Below are 17,085 nucleotides of genomic sequence, written 5' to 3' on the forward strand. Positions count from 1 at the left end.
CTTTAACGCAGAGCAAACCAGCTGTTTAATGTGGCCGGACGCGTTGTTTCTACGTGATGTAACAACACACACACACACACACACACACACACACACACACACACACACACACACACACACACACACACACACACACACACACACACACACACACACACAGCACTCCTCCACCCCCAACAACACACACTGATGCATTATGAGGGCATCCAGCGGAGGCCATTTTCCCAGGGAGCCTCGTGACCTCGGCGGTCGTAGAGGTGGGTGGTGGTGGTGGTGGTGGTGGTGGGGGGTGCGGGTGGTGCTCAGGATAAGAGTGGGCTTTTATAGCCCCCTTGTAATGCCCCCCTTTATCTCCCCGCTGATGGTCGGAGCTGCTGGGTCGAGGCGAGCGGACTGAATGGCGCCCTTTGACCGCCGCGGGGAGCGTCTCATTAGCATGAGCGTCCGGGCCGCAGCGCACAGAGCCCAGCGGCGTCGCTGCCCCCCCCCGGCCTCCTTCCACCTCCCGCGTTTCCCCCCTTTTCGCTGTCGACAGGGAGACAACTTGAAATGATGCATTTTTGTTTCTTTATTTCAGCTCCACAGCGACGTGAAGGACGTCTGTTGAGACACGTCTATCTGCTCCACCTGCTCCACCTGCTCCACCTGCTCCATCTGCTCGCTTTCTATTGAGCGTTTCTATTGAGCGTTTCTCGTGATGAATAAACTGAGGAATGAAAAGATCCACCTCACATGAATTCAGCCTTTTTATCTCAGTAATCCATGAAGGTTGCAACCATGTGCAGAACGGTTCCCTTGTCCACTTGTTAGGAGAGGACCTCGTTAAGCCTTTGACCCGTCCATCAGCCGCCGCCAACAACACCTCTGGGTCTGTGGGGGCGTGAAAACAGCCGCCTGGGGGGGGGGGGGGGCAGAGGCCCCGGCTTCATCCAGCTCTGTATTTCTGAACGTAGAGGCGTGGGCGTGGCCTCCGAGGCCCCGCCTCCCTGCTCCGAGACTCGAGGCATTCAACAGGGACAAAGGGGGGGTCCCGGGTCGACCGGTTGGTAACCGACGGGGGAGGGAAGGGGGGGGGGGGGGGGGGGGTCATGCAAGTCAGGAGGAGCACAGAAGAAGCTGCAGAGGTGGCCTGAAGCTTCAGGAGGAGGATCTCACTTCTCAGAGGTTGATGATGGTTCCTGCGCACTGGAGATACTCATCTGGATCGTGTGTGAGAACATTCTCATTTTGCGGCGACCAGCAGAAGTCGGGACTCAACACCGTGGGATTAGATTTCCTTACATATACATCAAGATGAGCCTTTGACACGTTTCCTCTACAACCGGACTGAGAACATCTGAGAACATCATCTAGAACCCCAGGACCCGTTGGCCCTTTTGAATTTCTCATCAAACATCAATGACACAAACCAGCAGAGGTACCCAGAAGAACAAAAAGCAGATAGCGTGAAGAAGAAGCTTCCGTCAGCTGCAGAGGAAACCACACGCACGTTTGATAAAGAGCTCCAGCCTCTGTGACCGAGGGGGCGGGTCATGTCTGTCCCATCATCCAATCATCTGTCAATCATTCTTTAGATGTTTCAGAGAAGGACAGAAGGATCCCAACAAGGCAGAGCGACGGTTCAGTTTGACAAGTAGAAAAATAGACAAAGACGAGATTGTGAATAAATGAAAAGCTGCTAATTCTCACGTTTAAATGTTCGATGAATCATTAACAACTAAAGTGTTTAAAAAATGACACCAAATCTAAAACTGTCATAAGACACACTAATGCACAAACTACTGACATTATTTCACACCTTTGCGTCACAAAGCTGAAATTCTTTATACCAAACTGAAGCTCCATGATGTTCTAACTGCATCAGTCCTGAGACGACTCTGTGGTGAGCGTCTGAAGTTAGAGCTGCTTGGCCTCGTTCAACGTGCACAGTGGAACCCCTGCAGGTGCCTTCAGATATGAAACGCGTTCTACTTCTTCTTTCCAAATGTTCCTCAGCAGAGGAACGAGACGTCTCTAAAGGGAGGAGATCAAAGTGCCCGAGAAGCCTGAGGAACCGGCTTTGAACGGCACCTCAACCCTCCACCGGACCCCAAAATCCCCACGCGACGAGCGGGCACTTGAATGCACCGCTTCCTGTCGAAACGAGAAGCCTCGGTCTCACCGTGCATCGCAGCTCAGAGCGCCGCTTCCTTCAGGGTTCCCTCAGGGTTCCTTCAGGGTTCCTTCCGTTCAGAGACAACCGGGGAGGAAGGAGAGGAAACTTCCCAAAGCTGCCGCCTGCGTCTCTGTGTGTGTCTGTGTGCGTCCTCTCAACACACTCACACTGCCAGACAAAGGCTTTCAGACCCAGAAACTCCACTCCCCCTTCCTCTCTGTGTGGGGAGGGAGGGCCGCGGTTGCCATGGCGATGCATCTCCTGCTGAGGCTAATTTGTGTGGGCCACTTGTAGGTCCAGAGTGTGTGTGTGTGTGTGTGAGACAGAGCAGGCTGTCAACACTAAACTCGGTGACTTTTTGGTGGTCGTGGTCCGATGCCTCAGGCTGCACACACACACACACACACACACACACACGCGTGTTTATTTACACGCGGATGCGTGTGGACGAATTAGCACACGTCCTCCTCTGAGCGGCAGGAAGTGAACGGCTGATTGTTACACAACAGCTGACAGCCTGTCAATATATTGATATTTCCACCGACAAGCCACTTACATTCTGCAGGATTCCATCAACACGGCGTCACATCGCGGGGGGCGATGGGGGGGGGGGGGGGGGGGCATTGTTAGTGCTCTCTGACCTCCTTAGTCTTCTCCTGCCTTGCAAAATCTCCACAAAGAACCCTGGACGTGCAGGAGGTTTCCCTGGTTTACCCTGGGGGGGGGGCATCCCTGTAGCCCCGCCCCCCCCCTTCATGCATTAAAGCCCAATGAAAAGTTTGGATGAGAAGATGAGCCTCATACAAACAGACCAGCCGGCCTCCCAGAGGAGAAGAAGACTCGTCTCCACCTCTATTAATGAGGGACAGACCTCCCTCCCGCCTCCCACAGACCCCATGCGAACAATCAATTACTACTGACATCATCAATCAATGGGACTCATTCCCATCGGGGGGGGGGGGTCAAACCAGACCAACATGTGATGTGGATCCGAGGGTGTTTTTGTACATTATCCCAGGCAACCCGTGAGGTCAAAGGGCACCGACACTCATTCCTGTCGACGGGGGGAGGGGGCTGTAACACCTGCACTCACCTTGTGTGTGTTGGGCTTGATGCAGCGGATGAAGAAGGGGTTGGACGTGCTGAGCGTGGCCATCAGCGAGTGCAGAGAGTCCTGCAGGACAACAAGCGCCTTGTTACTGCTGCTGTACTATTACCTTCTACTGCGAGTACTACTGAAGGTACTACGTATACTCATACAGGAAGCAAGGACCCCCCCCCCGGCCGACTAACTGGGATCAGGAACCAGGACTGTCGCAGGTTAATCTGCACCAGCCCGGTTCTATAGGAGCCTCATGGGGGGGGGGGGGGGGGGGGGGGGGGTGAGTGTACTGCTGCTGCTGCTCGCGGGGCTCCGCCCACACAGAGCTCCGCCCACGCGCGTCCTGCACTCACCTTGAACTGGGTGCTGACGGAGGGCCTCCGGCTCTTGGAGCTGCTCCTCAGGGTGTCCTGTTTGTTCCGGCTGCACACGTGCTCGAACAAGTCGTAGACGAAGTCCAACCTGACGGAGTCACATGACCACGAGGACGAAGTTGAGTCATGTGATCTCATCTGAGTGCAGCATCTGCTCTGGAGCTCACATGTACCTGCTCTCCCTCAGCAGGTGGAGGATGTCGTCCCTGAACGTGTCTCTGTTCTTCTCCAGCGTCCCCCTCACGTCATACACCACCTGCACCACGGGGGGGGGAGGGGGCAGAGGTTCAACCACAGGAAGGGGAGGAGCTTCTCTACACAAACGACACCGCGGCTGAACGAAGCGTCACCTCTCCTGCGTAGTGCCGCACTCCGAAGTTGTGCACAGCAACACGAGGTTTCACGTAGAAGGAGTTCTTCTGCAGCGAGAGAAACAAAAGGCTTCCATTACGGAGACGTCCCCTCACACTGAAGCTCCTGCTGAGATCTTCTGAGTGAGGAACCAGCAGCAGGTGGGTGGGTGAGGGGGGAGGGGGGGAGGGCGTACCGAGTGCTGGCTGTGGAGTTTCTCCAGTAAGGTGGAGTCGGTGGCTTTGGGGAAGTGACTCTCCTCATTCATCAGCGCCAGGAGACCCAGTTTCTATGGAAACACAGAGCTCATCATCATCATCACCATCATTATCATCGTCATCCTTGTCATTCTCCTCACCACAGCACGCCCCCCTTCCCCCTTTCTCCTCCCCTTCCGCTGACGTCTTTGCTTCGTGTTCCTTCTTGTTTTGGTTTACTTTTGACCTCTGGGTGTGGACGCCCCCCCCCCACCTACCTTCTCGATCAGGTCCAGACACTCTCCATTGTCCATCCAGTTAATGTCGACCCAGACCAGGCCTTCCCTGCAGGACAAATGAAGACCATGGATGTGTATATACATATATGATCTTTGACATTATGACATTACACACTCACGTGTTTCACTGCCAGATGTTACGCTGAACATCTAGCCGTGAAACACGTGGCTGAAGCTCTTTTATGAACATAAATCACTGAACCTACTTGTTGTACTCCAGCTGCTCCAGAGAGAAAATGTGTTTGTTGAAATATTCCTGAAGCTTCTCGTTTGCATAGTTGATGTTGAACTGCTCAAAGCGGTTGACCTTTGGGGAACAAGAGGAAGCAGACGGGGAGATAATGAGAACAATAATAATAATAATAATAATAATAATAAGGTGCATTTACTGTAGGATTACAATGTGATTTAGATACTTTGGATGATGTTGTTTAGGGGGATTATATTAAATTGAATTCAGTTCAAATGAATAAAACATCTATTGATTGTGGGTTTATATCCAACACACTGAATAATACCCCCCCCCCCCCCCCCCCCCACCCCACGTTGATATCTCAAACACACCTGGAAGTTCTCGAAGCCGAAGATGTCCAGGATGCTGATGGAGCGGAAGTCCTCGGGGCCTCGGATGCGCTGGTTCAGTCTGCAGATGATCCAGTTGAAGCAGCGCGAGTAGAGCGCCATCGCCATGGAGTCCCTGGAGTCCACGGCCTGCACGGGACACATTTATACACATATATATATATATCTATATATAGATACTGTGTTTCCTGAGCGTCTCTGCTGAGTCAGCGAACACAAACTCAGGCCAGAGGTTTGTTAAGCCCCGCCCACACACGCCACATGCTACACACTAATGTTAGACTGGTTGTTGTCACATCTGGACTCTCAGGCTGCATCGACCTCTTTAGCGTGACGGCGCTTGTAGGACGACTGTCCTCAGCGCTGTGAGCCGATTGGGTGGAGCCGAGGCTCCGCCTGTCCAGCTGGTGGAGGTGGTCAGAGAGACTCACCTGCTCCACGGTGAGCGGGGTGGAGATCATCTCGCCCCGGAGGATCATGGAGCGGTGGGTCAGCACCTCGGCCAGCTGATCCGGGTTGAGCCCCAGGAGGTCGGAGGTCCGGCTCAGAGCTGCTGATGGAGGCACTTTATGTTAGAGGCCCATCTGACTGTGACATCATCGCTCCGTCAAACCAGTTAATGAAATAATCGACATCGACTGTTCATCGATCGGATCAACAGAAGTTTTCACTTCTAAAGAATAAAGATGTGAAAGCATCACAAAGGGAAAGTGGACGAGTGGAGACAAAACCACTTCATAAGTTCTTCATCCATTAGGAGGACTGAGGGAGGTGCAGACTGAGGAGAAGCCCCCCCACCTGACTTGGAGGAGACCTGCGCTCCTCCAGCCGTCATGAACTCGATATTCCCGGCGTGGAGGACGGCGGCCAGGAGGCGCAGGATCTCCCCGATGTTCTCCTCCGTGAACTGCATCGTCCGCATTGCATTCTGGGAAGCGCAGAGCCGCACACGGAGAGGAAGAGGAGGAGGACGACGCCAATGAGAAGGACTGAGGTGAGTTTATACGAACATGAGATATCAATGTTTCCTGATGAAGCCGACCTGAACAGCCTGGAAGGTGCTGCTGTCGTTGATGGTGGAGTCAGAGACACAGCTGGACTCCTTCAGGTAGTGGAAGGTGTCGGGGGGGGTCAGAGAGAAGGCCTCTGCAACACACACACACACACACACACACACACACACACACACACACACGTTGGATTGCGGAGGAGTTGTGGAGGGTGGGTCCTCTGAGGCTCGGCAGCACTCACCTCTCTGCTGGCTGTTGGTTCCTGCCAGCAGCGCGTAGAAGATGTGGTAGTTCCTCTCTCCGGGGTTCTGTCGGACTACTCGGTTCTGATGGGAGCGATTCAGACCTCATGTTCACACGTTCACATGGACAAAGGTTTACCTCTTTCAACACTTAGAATGTCCCTTTAAATGCAAAAGTAAGGAGACTCACCTTTTCTAAGAGGTCTGGGGGGGGGAGAAAGGGGGGAGTCAAGGTCAACAACGTGGGAGTGAAGACGAAGAACAAGAGCCAACAGGTAATATCTTTGACCCCCGCTGCACATGGTGCCCCTCAAAGCTCTAATGCCTCCTCTTCCTCCTCTTCCTCCTCGAGTGGGTCTCAAAGGATACAGTCCACGATGCGCCCCCCCTGGATGTTCCCCTTCTGGCTGAAGTGCAGCTGGACAAACTTCCCGAAGCGGCTGGAGTTGTTGTTGTAGACCGTCTTGGCGTTTCCAAAGGCCTCCATGATGGGACTGTTGGGGGGGGGTGGGGGGGGGGTCATTAACCAGGCAACAGAAAAGATCGTTCTCCTCATATTAAAAGCAGAAATATGGTCACCTGCTCTCCAGCAGCGACTCCTCCACGTGGGACGTCCCGTCTCTGGAGGACACCTCCAGGGAGTGCTGACTCATGGCCGACAGGAACTTCAGGATCAGCTTGGTGCTCTCCGTCTTCCCGGCGCCGCTCTCTCCACTGGGGGGGGGGGGGGGGGGGGGACACACCAGGCATTATGACCCAGACCAACACGGCCTCTTTTAGGACTGAAGGAACCTTGAGATGTTTCCTTCTGGTGATTTTAAATATGACAAAATGTGACACGAGAAGAAAGCGAGTTTTTAATTTATTGATGGATTCTTTGGTGAAATGGTGAGGGACAAATAGTCCGTCCCTTGACCACTAGATGGCGCACCAGGACACGGCGAATGAGACATTAGAGATCAAAGCTTCAGACGCTTTGAATGCAACACAATAAACGGACCAAATCAAAGAGTTGTTCTTTTGTTTTAGTTTGTCTCTCGTGTTTGTCGCTTTCAAACAAACCCGACGGATTTATTTTCCACTCTGTGTGGCGTGAAAGCAGAAATCGTATTGAATATTGATGTGAAGCGACACGTTTGTTTTGGCCAAGCTGTGTCAATAAAGTGGACCTTGAATGTCCGTTAGCCGCGTAGCACCATCGCTAACAGACGAGGCAAACTCAGTGGACAGATGTTCTGGCAGATGTTCTGAGCTCTGGGTAGTTTGATACAGACGTTTGCAGCATAATTAACTCGTCAATGTGTTATTAGCCTGTTTATATATTTACATGCATATTTAGAAATAAGAGCTGCAGTAAGATGGAACTTTGTTCAATTTCTTTTCACGTCTTTGTCCATAAAGAGTCGATTTTAGTGAATTAATTCATTATGGAAACTGTTGAATAAATGTAGACATTCCTGGATACAATATAATTTAAATCAGTTAAACATGAATTCTCACTAGCTGTGTCCCGGGTCACATATTCTTCCATAAAAATTTTAATGTGTGGAATATTTATTTACTTTTCACTATGAACGAAACATCAAACGGCTTTTGACTCGTTTGTTTTGGAAAATCAGCACTTTTTCTGCCCCAAGTGGCCGAAACCTCAGTGAGCTTTAACGTTTGGCTCAGTAGCCGAAAGAAAGACGGGTTTATAAGTTATTTTCACTTTCACTTGTTCCTAATGGGAGAAAACACAGACATGGATGCATTCCTCTTTATGACACCAAAATAAATCGCTACTTCTATTTTAGCGTCGGCAGGGAAAGTCCTCTCTTAGGTAAGAAAGGACAGAAGAACCCCCCCCCCCCCTTCATCTTCATCACAGGGCTTGTTTAACAGAATGCTGAATGACTTCTCAAACTAAACAGGAGCTCGCCGTTTGTACTAATCCCCCCGCCGCCCCCCCCCCGACCCCCCCACACAGGCAGGAAGTGGAGCCTTCAGTGGAGCGTGTTGGATAAACTGCCCCCCCAGCTCTGGACCTTTTGTACCGAGGAGCAGAGCCAAAGAGTCTCTGAGCAGGGGGGGGGGGGTTGAAAGTGAGACGCAGTAAGAGAAGAAAAAATCCGTCTAAGGGGGCAATTGAAAGAGGGGGGTGAGGGGGGTGAGGGGGGTGAGGGGGTGGTTAGTTGATTGAAACCAGAAGTGTTACGTTATTGCCTCTAATTTATGCGAGGCAATAAAAGAGAAAAACAAACAAACACAGAAGAAAGGTTTCGATCATGTTTCACCTGAAACCAACATGGGGAGGTATGTTCTCCTTATGGGGGGGGGGGGGGGGGCTTTATGTGACCCCCAGATGCCTGAGTAATTACCAAGGCTGGAGAGTCTTGAGTCTGCCCTCACACCCTCCTCCAGGGTCACGGGGTCGGGGCAGAATGCAGGCTCGGGGCATAACACCCCTTGGGGGGGGCATAGTGGTCTCAGACAAAACAGCAGCCAGTCAAAGCAAAGTCAACCCATGAAATCAGATTTCATTGTAAATGAACAAGACGGCCGCTCGAAACGACGTGCAGCAACTCTGCAGGTGACACGAGGAGTCGCCCCCTGCTGGTCACTACAGGGGAGACGAGTCATGTTCTCATAGACGTCTATGGGAGCAGAGGAGTCGCCCCCTGCTGGTCACTACAGAGAAGTAGAGTCATTTCCTCATAGACGTCTATGGGAGCAGAGGAGTCGCCCCCTGCTGGTCACTACAGAGAAGTAGAGTCATTTCCTCATAGACGTCTATGGGAGCAGAGGAGTCGCCCCCTGCTGGTCACTACAGAGAAGTAGAGTCATTTCCTCATAGACGTCTATGGGAGCAGAGGAGTCGCCCCCTGCTGGTCACTACAGGGAAGACGAGTCATTTCCTCATAGACGTCTATGGGAGCAGAGGAGTCGCCCCCTGCTGGTCACTGCAGAGAAGTAGAGTCATTTCCTCATAGACGTCTATGGGAGCAGAGGAGTCGCCCCCTGCTGGTCACTACAGAGAAGTAGAGTCATTTCCTCATAGACGTCTATGGGAGCAGAGGAGTCGCCCCCTGCTGGTCACTACAGAGAAGTAGAGTCATTTCCTCATAGACGTCTATGGGAGCAGAGGAGTCGCCCCCTGCTGGTCACTACAGGGAAGTAGAGTCATTTCCTCATAGACGTCTATGGGAGCAGAGGAGTCGCCCCCTGCTGGTCACTACAGAGAAGTAGAGTCATTTCCTCATAGACGTCTATGGGAGCAGAGGAGTCGCCCCCTGCTGGTCACTACAGAGAAGTAGAGTCATTTCCTCATAGACGTCTATGGGAGCAGAGGAGTCGCCCCCTGCTGGTCACTACAGGGAAGACGAGTCATTTCCTCATAGACGTCTATGGGAGCAGAGGAGTCGCCCCCTGCTGGTCACTGCAGAGAAGTAGAGTCATTTCCTCATAGACGTCTATGGGAGCAGAGGAGTCGCCCCCTGCTGGTCACTACAGGGAAGACGAGTCATTTCCTCATAGACGTCTATGGGAGCAGAGGAGTCGCCCCCTGCTGGTCACTACAGGGAAGACGAGTCATTTCCTCATAGACGTCTATGGCAGCGGAGGAGTCGCCCCCTGCTGGTCACTGCACAGGTCGCTCGGCTGAAGCGGAGGCTGCTGTCTGGTGCAGGTCGACTTCCTCGTCACCTAACTGGGAAACTGAGGCATTGAAGATAAACATCAACCGTCGACCCAAAGCTGGAAAAGCAGTTTTCTAAAATAAAACTCATTCAGCAAAATGAGCGTTAAGAAAAACCTGCAGAGCGCCGGGTCATAAAAACACGTCTATAGGAGCCGCCATGGTAGCAGGAGCTGTGGGCAATGAACGTCTGGGCTCCTTCCAGGTTCTTCGTTGGCGGTTCAGAACAAGTTCTTGCTGATATCTGCAGTAGAAACCCGAGGGGGGGGTCCATTAAAATCATGTGGCTCGACGCAAGGCAGGTATCCGCATTGGTGAAAAGGCAAAGTGGCCTTAATGAGCAGATGTATTGTGTTAGAGCGTCTCCCCTCCTCCTCCTCCTCCTCCTCCTCCTCCTCCTCCTCGAATCCATCGGCCCAATGAGAAAGCTTCCTGCCTGAAAGCGCCGGCCTGCAATTTATATCTCCTCTTCCTCCCAACAAGTGATCGTTTCTCCATCTGGGGGGTTACATGATTTAGGAGGGTCCGCTCCGAGGCTGCAGTGCTTTCTGGGGTCCGATGGCGGAGCGAGTGTGTGTGTGTGTGTGTGTGTGTGAGCGTCCTGAGGCCAATGGACTCATAGTTAAACCTCCAGAATCTTCTTGTTACATCTCGTTAAGAAGCGTTAACGTCTGATGAACGTGTTCCACTTCGCTCACACGGATTGGAATTACTCGCTGCAGCTCTCTTCCCGACGACAGACCCCCGCCCCCCCCCACACACCCACCGCCCACAGACAAACGTTCTACTTGTTGTTCTACGATTGGCCGGTGAGAACCGTTCTCTGTCTGCAGCTCCACCGTCGTTCTGGGAGTTCAGTGCCTTGCTCGAGGGCAACAATTACCTTGTTAACTACTTTGAGGTCGTAAAGGTTTAAAAGCAACCCTCTCTGGTGTGAGGTCCAGAGCAATAAACACACCAGCAGCCAAACCCAAAACACTCCAGCTGAGGCAAACGTGTCAAAAGAACTGAAAGAACCTCAAAAACACACGTTTTCAAAAACAGACTTTGGTAAGAACCAGGTTGTGTTTGGGCTGAGACAGCAGTCAAAGGTCACGCCTGTGGCCTGTGGTCGGCCCCCCTTTGCCTCAAGGCCCCCGCTCCTCCGTCATGGAAACACCACGCAACCAAACCGCTGCCTCGGTCTTAAAGCTGCAGGTCCTCCACCAGGTCCTCCCAAGGAGAAAAGGCTCCAAGGAGAAGCCTCCAGGGAGGAGCAGGAGGAGTTAGGAGGAGCAGGAGGACAAACAGGAAGCAGATCTGACCTCCGGGGACAGAAGGGACATGTTTGTGTTTACGCCTCGTCGGCATGTTCCTCCCACCAACAGACATCCTGCCGCACAAAAGACCGTCTGTGTCCTCGACGGAGGGACGGAACCCGTGAGGTGAGACTGCAAACACACACACACACACACACACACACAACCAGACACAGACACACACACACACACACACACACACACAGTGACCAGGTGGTCGGACCGTGTGCTTACTGAAGTCCACGTGAAGAGGCGGGGCGGAGGGGCGGAGTCAAACAGACCGCCGCCCATGTCAAAACAAGCGCCTGTGGCGCAGCTCCTCGTGTTGATCATGTGACGCGTCCGGGCTGATTTGACCAATCAAATGGAATAAAATGAAGAAGTCTCACCGTGAATTCTCACGACGAAGCAAACGCAAACCAGCTTACGCATGAAAGGGGACACGTGGGTCCCATTACCCACAATGCCAATGAAACCGGGGGGGTAAAATAATGCAAGCTAACCCCCCCTAAATGTTTTATCTTATTCTGATGTTTCTGAGTGTCAGTGAACCTCCATCTGACCCGTGACCCGAAAGAAGCGCTCCAGTGGTTCTCTCTGGTCAACAGGGGGGGGCAGATGTTATCCTTCCTCCCATGTAAAAATAACTGCTATTGAAGGGCGAACACGTCTGTGTGTGTGGAACAATGGAGCCACGCAGGATGTGAAAGTCCTCCAGCCAAAGAGGAAGGACGGAGATAGAAAGTGTGTGTGTGTGTCTCACGCCGATCCTCAGAGCTGCCGCCAAACTGGCCGGGAGACTTGAAACCGGATCAAAGCGTTCGGCACGCCGATGGGGGGGAGGGGCGGGGGTGATTAAAACAACCTTAAGACCAAGCGAGTCAATTCAAAGGGGCCGATTGGGGGGCCGGTGTCCAATAACCCGGAGCCTGTTGCGCGGATGCGGAGATGACAGAAGAGGCAAAGCAACCGGACGGCGGTTTAACGGGGGGCCGCGCGCAGGAACCCACCTGATCAGCACGCACTGGTTCTGCAGCCTCTTCCACAGCGAGCGGTAGCACTCGTTGGCCACGGCGAAGATGTGCGGGGAGATCTCGCCCAGGTGGTGCCGGCTGTACGTCTCCATGGCCGGCGCGTCGTAGAGGCCGGCGAGGGGCTGGTACGGGTTCACCGCCGCCAGGATGGAGCCGATGTAGGTCTGGGGGGCAGGAAGACGGCGCGTCACAAACACACAAGTCTTTCTTAAATATTTGAACATCCCTTTTGTAAAAAAAACCATCCTGTGATCAACAGATGTGAAGCCAAACGTCTCTACTGGTTTTCTAATGAGCGCAGATCAGAGACAAGCATCCTCAGGTGGGGGTCCGCAGGGGGCCGACGGCTACGCGATAATACGATTCATGGACAGAAGCAGCCAGTCATAGAACCCTCATTCATCTGTACAGGTACCGAAGAACCGCGGAGACAAACTGCTGAGAGAAGGTCAGCGGGAAGCAGTAAAGGCATCTGTGGGACAACAGGTGGATGTCAACAAACGTAGTCGTGGTGACCTAAAGCATCTCCTGTCAGCCGAGACGCGTGAAGACGCCGCTAGCGCTCAGTGGGACGGGATGCAACACATTTGGAAAGGAGGACACGTCCGTCTCGATGGAACCCGAGGGGACGTCCGACCCGTCCGTCACTCTTCTGCCTCTGGCTTCAGCTTCAGCCCCACCAGGTGGATCTCACGCGCTTCTGACCCGTTTCTTCTGCTTCCACATTATTCTTCTTCTTTTATGACTGAGAAGTAGAATCTTACTCAAACAAGCAGGCAGGTTAGAAACACAGGACTCCTCTCCCTCATTACAGAAGATGGATTTGGGGGGGGGAGGGGGGGGGGTCCGGGGGTCCAGCACAACGTGGCGTGCCTGAGGTGAACCCGTGTGCAGAGTTCTGAAGGGGAGAAGTTACAGCCAGAATGAGGATAATTGGGTTAATGGGCATGAAAAGAATACCAGCCCCCCCCCGCGGTGCAGTTCAGCCCGACGTGCTGCAGAAGCTCCGCTGCGTGAACGTGAGGGACCAGCAGATACAGGAGATCACCACACAGGGTGGAACGTTCCTTCTACTCGCACCAACAAACAGCCAGTCGGGTTCAGTCAGACGTACCAACGATTGGTGGAATACAAAAAGGTTTTAATCATGTTTTTCACACTTTCAGTGCAGTTTAACGGTGTTTGACAAATGAAGTTCGAAGCCGTAACCACGTTCCTACGAGCACGCGGCGCTCTGAGAGGCTGCGACGTGTCACAATAGTCGACTCCCATCCAGCCGCCATGCAAATGCATTTGAATGGCGGTTGAACCGAAGCTATTTACATGACAAATTAAGGCGGCCGGAGCGCTGTGACTCTTCTACACCTCAACAGACGAGCGCTGGTTCTGTGGCCTTGGTTCCAAAGGGTTCTTCTGGAAGGGCTGAGGTTCCACAACCTTTCGCTTCTGGAGAACCCTCTTTTGAAGAAAGGGCTCTTGAAGGATGTTTGAAAGTGTTAAAAAGCGTCTCCCGGTCAACAAAACCCCCAAAAGGTGATAAATGAATGAGCCCGGGCTGTTTACTGGAAACCCTTGGCTAATAAAAGGGTTCTTGGTAGAACCCATGGTGCGTTCTTGGTGGAGACCTTGGGTGGAACTTTGTCCAAGTACTGTGTATCAGTCCCTTTTCCCGTATTAAGCCTGATGAACGTTCCAAAAGGGAGCTCCTGTGGGGAGAAGGGGAGAACCCGCTCAGGTTCCAGGTCCCACCTCCCTCTTGTGTGCTTTCCTGCTGTTGCCTGGTCATCAAAGAATATTCACTCTGATTGATCCGAGAATGAAGAAGTGGGTTTTACTGACGGAGGAACCGGAGAACCGAGCGAGGAACCTGCCCAAAACCCCCCCAGATCTCTCAGAGATAAATGTGCCGACAGGGAAATGAAGACCAGATGGAAGAAAAAGAAAAAAAAAGCTGGAGGATCAGAAGCAAAGCGCTCGGCAACCTGCCTGACCAATGGGGGGGGGGGGGGGGGGGTCATTATACACACACACACGTACATATATACATACATGTGCGTGTATATGCATATAACCCATGTATAGACGGAAAATATGAGAACACGTCGGTGGAGATACAGGAGAGTTGTGCACACACAAACGCTGTGTGTGTGTGTGTGTGTGTGTGTGTGTGTGTAGATAGGAGGGGGAGGTGAGAGTTAATATATGAATGGGGGGGGGGCAGACAAAAGAATTCGAGCAGGTGATAGAAAAATGAGAGAATTTGAATGTCAGTGTGTTTGTATGAAAGAGGGACAGAGTGTGTGTGTGTGTGTGTGTGTGTGTGTGTGTGTGTTCGGCCTCCAGCTGATTGTAACCAGCTGTGCAGTCGACTGGGGGCCTCGTCTCCTCTGCAGACTGCAGCACTGATGCTAAACACTTCATATCTATTGATATGATTAATATGAATTTACTGCGAGCGCTTCGCTTCGTTAGCTGAACGTTGGCCTAAAGAAATAAAATACAACATGTTACACCACCAGACGGCGGCTCGGTGACCCCCCCCCCCCCCCCGACGCGTGGGTCTTCTCCGAAGCTCTCAAAAGTAAGTGGAACAGTGTCATAATCTAGTTAGAGAGAACGAAGCCGTCTGTTTGCTGGAGGAACTCATTCTCAGGTCAGCAGGGGGGCTGTGAGGAATTCCAGGGGCCCCTGACAGGTTATGACACGGGGCCCCTTTGCTCTGATGCGTTTGATTTCACGCACCGGCTCGTCACCTCACCTTTTTCTAAGCCCCCCCCCCCCGAGGCAATTAAGGAGCTCAGCAACTTCACCAGAGAAATATGAACTCAACATGTCACCTCCACAAAACCTGCTGAGGCTTATTGGTCGTAGAAATGTCTTTGTGTCGGGGGGGGGGGGGGGGGGCGTTGGAACGGCTGAAGCTAAAACAAACGTCCTCTGGAAGGTCTCACAGTCACAAGTCAGGGCGGATATCTGAGAGACGGGGTGCAGACCGGGGGCCCCCCCGCTCTCCTCCCGGCCCCCGAGTCCCTGGAAGCTCAGTCATTTAAACATTAGTGAAACGTCTCTGGAATTAGCATGAATGTAGCTTCTACTGCGCTCCGTTAGTTGAAGCTGCTTGTTGATCGACTGAGGAACCGGGCTGTGGCCCCCGGGGGCCCAGCGGGTTCGGGGGGGGGGGGCTCTGTTTGACCTTCTGTTGGGAGGTCATTGTGAGAGAAAACTTTAATCACGGGGGCTCATGAGCTTACTATTAGAAACGTCAGAGAGGGGGGGGGGGGGGGGGGGTGTTGGAGACGCTTGTGATGAATTGATTGGATAATTTCGACCATACGGGAGCCTTCAGACGCGATTAAAGTAACGAGATGGTCAAAGGTCACCGCGAGAATCCCGGCAGTAAAGCACAGAGACGCCTTTGTTGTCGGCCTGTTGCTGGGTCAGGTTTGTTTGTCAGCAGTGTGGGGGGGGGGGGGTCCTCCATGGTCCTGCGTGTCTTACTGTAGCTGCTTTCATAGGTTCTTTTATCGAGTCAGCAGCAACAGAGCGGCTTTGTTTGCTCATTAGCTGCCGTGTAAAGCAGAACAATGTGGAATACATTATTAGCCCCGCCCTAAAGCGCCCCCCACCTTTATGGTCTGTTTGACTCTAAATGGACCATAATCCACTAAATGAACATCATGCTCTATTGCAGAAGACTTGAAACTAGAGACTGAGACCATAAACTCATGTTTACGTTTACTGAGGGAATAAATCCAGAGAGAAGTAGAGTCATTTCCTCATAGACGTCTATGGGAGCAGAGGAGTCGCCCCCTGCTGGTCACTACAGAGAAGTAGAGTCATTTCCTCATAGACGTCTATGGGAGCAGAGGAGTCGCCCCCTGCTGGTCACTACAGAGAAGTAGAGTCATTTCCTCATAGACGTCTATGGGAGCAGAGGAGTCGCCCCCTGCTGGTCACTACAGAGAAGTAGAGTCATTTCCTCATAGACGTCTATGGGAGCAGAGGAGTCGCCCCCTGCTGGTCACTACAGAGAAGTAGAGTCATTTCCTCATAGACGTCTATGGGAGCAGAGGAATCGCCCCCTGCTGGTCACTACAGAGAAGTAGAGTCATTTCCTCATAGACGTCTATGGGAGCAGAGGAGTCGCCCCCTGCTGGTCACTACAGAGAAGTAGAGTCATTTCCTCATAGACGTCTATGGGAGCAGAGGAGTCACCCCCTGCTGGTCACTACAGAGAAGTAGAGTCATTTCCTCATAGACGTCTATGGGAGCAGAGGAGTCGCCCCCTGCTGGTCACTACAGAGAAGTAGAGTCATTTCCTCATAGACGTCTATGGGAGCAGAGGAGTCGCCCCCTGCTGGTCACTACAGAGAAGTAGAGTCATTTCCTCATAGACGTCTATGGGAGCAGAGGAGTCGCCCCCTGCTGGTCACTACACAGAATGCAGCTTTGGCTTCACTTTCCAGAACTGGAGGTCGTCGCCTCTCCCTGATGGTCTCTGGGGACACAAAAAGGCCTTCGAAGCTTTTTTCATGTTCTCAGAAGATTTACCTGAACACCTGCACACTTTGATGTGTAAAGGATAGAGTTCCCCTTTCATGTATCATACGGACAAACGGATCTTCAAAAACCTGCCTCAGCTTGCTGGAAAGAGACACGCAGGCTACCGACGGCGAGCAGAGTACACCGATGTGAGCGCGTGATCACAGAGACGAGCTGTCCTCTTTAGGTTCCCCGTGGTTTGAATCTACCAGAAGCCACCGGC

The 17,085-nt window shown here is 52.5% G+C and overlaps 1 protein-coding gene across 2 annotated transcripts in view; it reads right to left on the minus strand.

Annotated features, from left to right (window-relative positions):
• The window catches only part of myo10 (myosin X), a 47,440-nt gene that overhangs the window by 12,368 nt on the left and 17,987 nt on the right, over positions 1–17,085 (minus strand). Inside the window, exons 4-19 of one of the 2 annotated variants that reach the window (XM_078099955.1) lie at positions 12,297–12,484; positions 6,892–7,026; positions 6,682–6,806; positions 6,503–6,516; positions 6,312–6,396; positions 6,103–6,206; positions 5,859–5,988; positions 5,492–5,610; positions 5,043–5,189; positions 4,685–4,785; positions 4,458–4,524; positions 4,179–4,271; positions 3,982–4,050; positions 3,805–3,887; positions 3,611–3,719; positions 3,249–3,329 (exon numbers count right to left, since the gene is read on the minus strand). In XM_078099955.1, coding sequence (XP_077956081.1) covers positions 3,249–3,329; positions 3,611–3,719; positions 3,805–3,887; positions 3,982–4,050; positions 4,179–4,271; positions 4,458–4,524; positions 4,685–4,785; positions 5,043–5,189; positions 5,492–5,610; positions 5,859–5,988; positions 6,103–6,206; positions 6,312–6,396; positions 6,503–6,516; positions 6,682–6,806; positions 6,892–7,026; positions 12,297–12,484 — 1,650 coding nt within the window. Of the gene's footprint in view, positions 1–3,248; positions 3,330–3,610; positions 3,720–3,804; positions 3,888–3,981; positions 4,051–4,178; positions 4,272–4,457; positions 4,525–4,684; positions 4,786–5,042; positions 5,190–5,491; positions 5,614–5,858; positions 5,989–6,102; positions 6,207–6,311; positions 6,397–6,502; positions 6,517–6,681; positions 6,807–6,891; positions 7,027–12,296; positions 12,485–17,085 lie in introns of both variants that reach the window. The other variant, XM_078099954.1, reaches the window with a different exon arrangement.

The sequence above is a fragment of the Gasterosteus aculeatus genome, chromosome 3 (assembly GCF_964276395.1).
Source record: "Gasterosteus aculeatus chromosome 3, fGasAcu3.hap1.1, whole genome shotgun sequence".
Classification (NCBI taxonomy): domain Eukaryota; kingdom Metazoa; phylum Chordata; class Actinopteri; order Perciformes; family Gasterosteidae; genus Gasterosteus; species Gasterosteus aculeatus.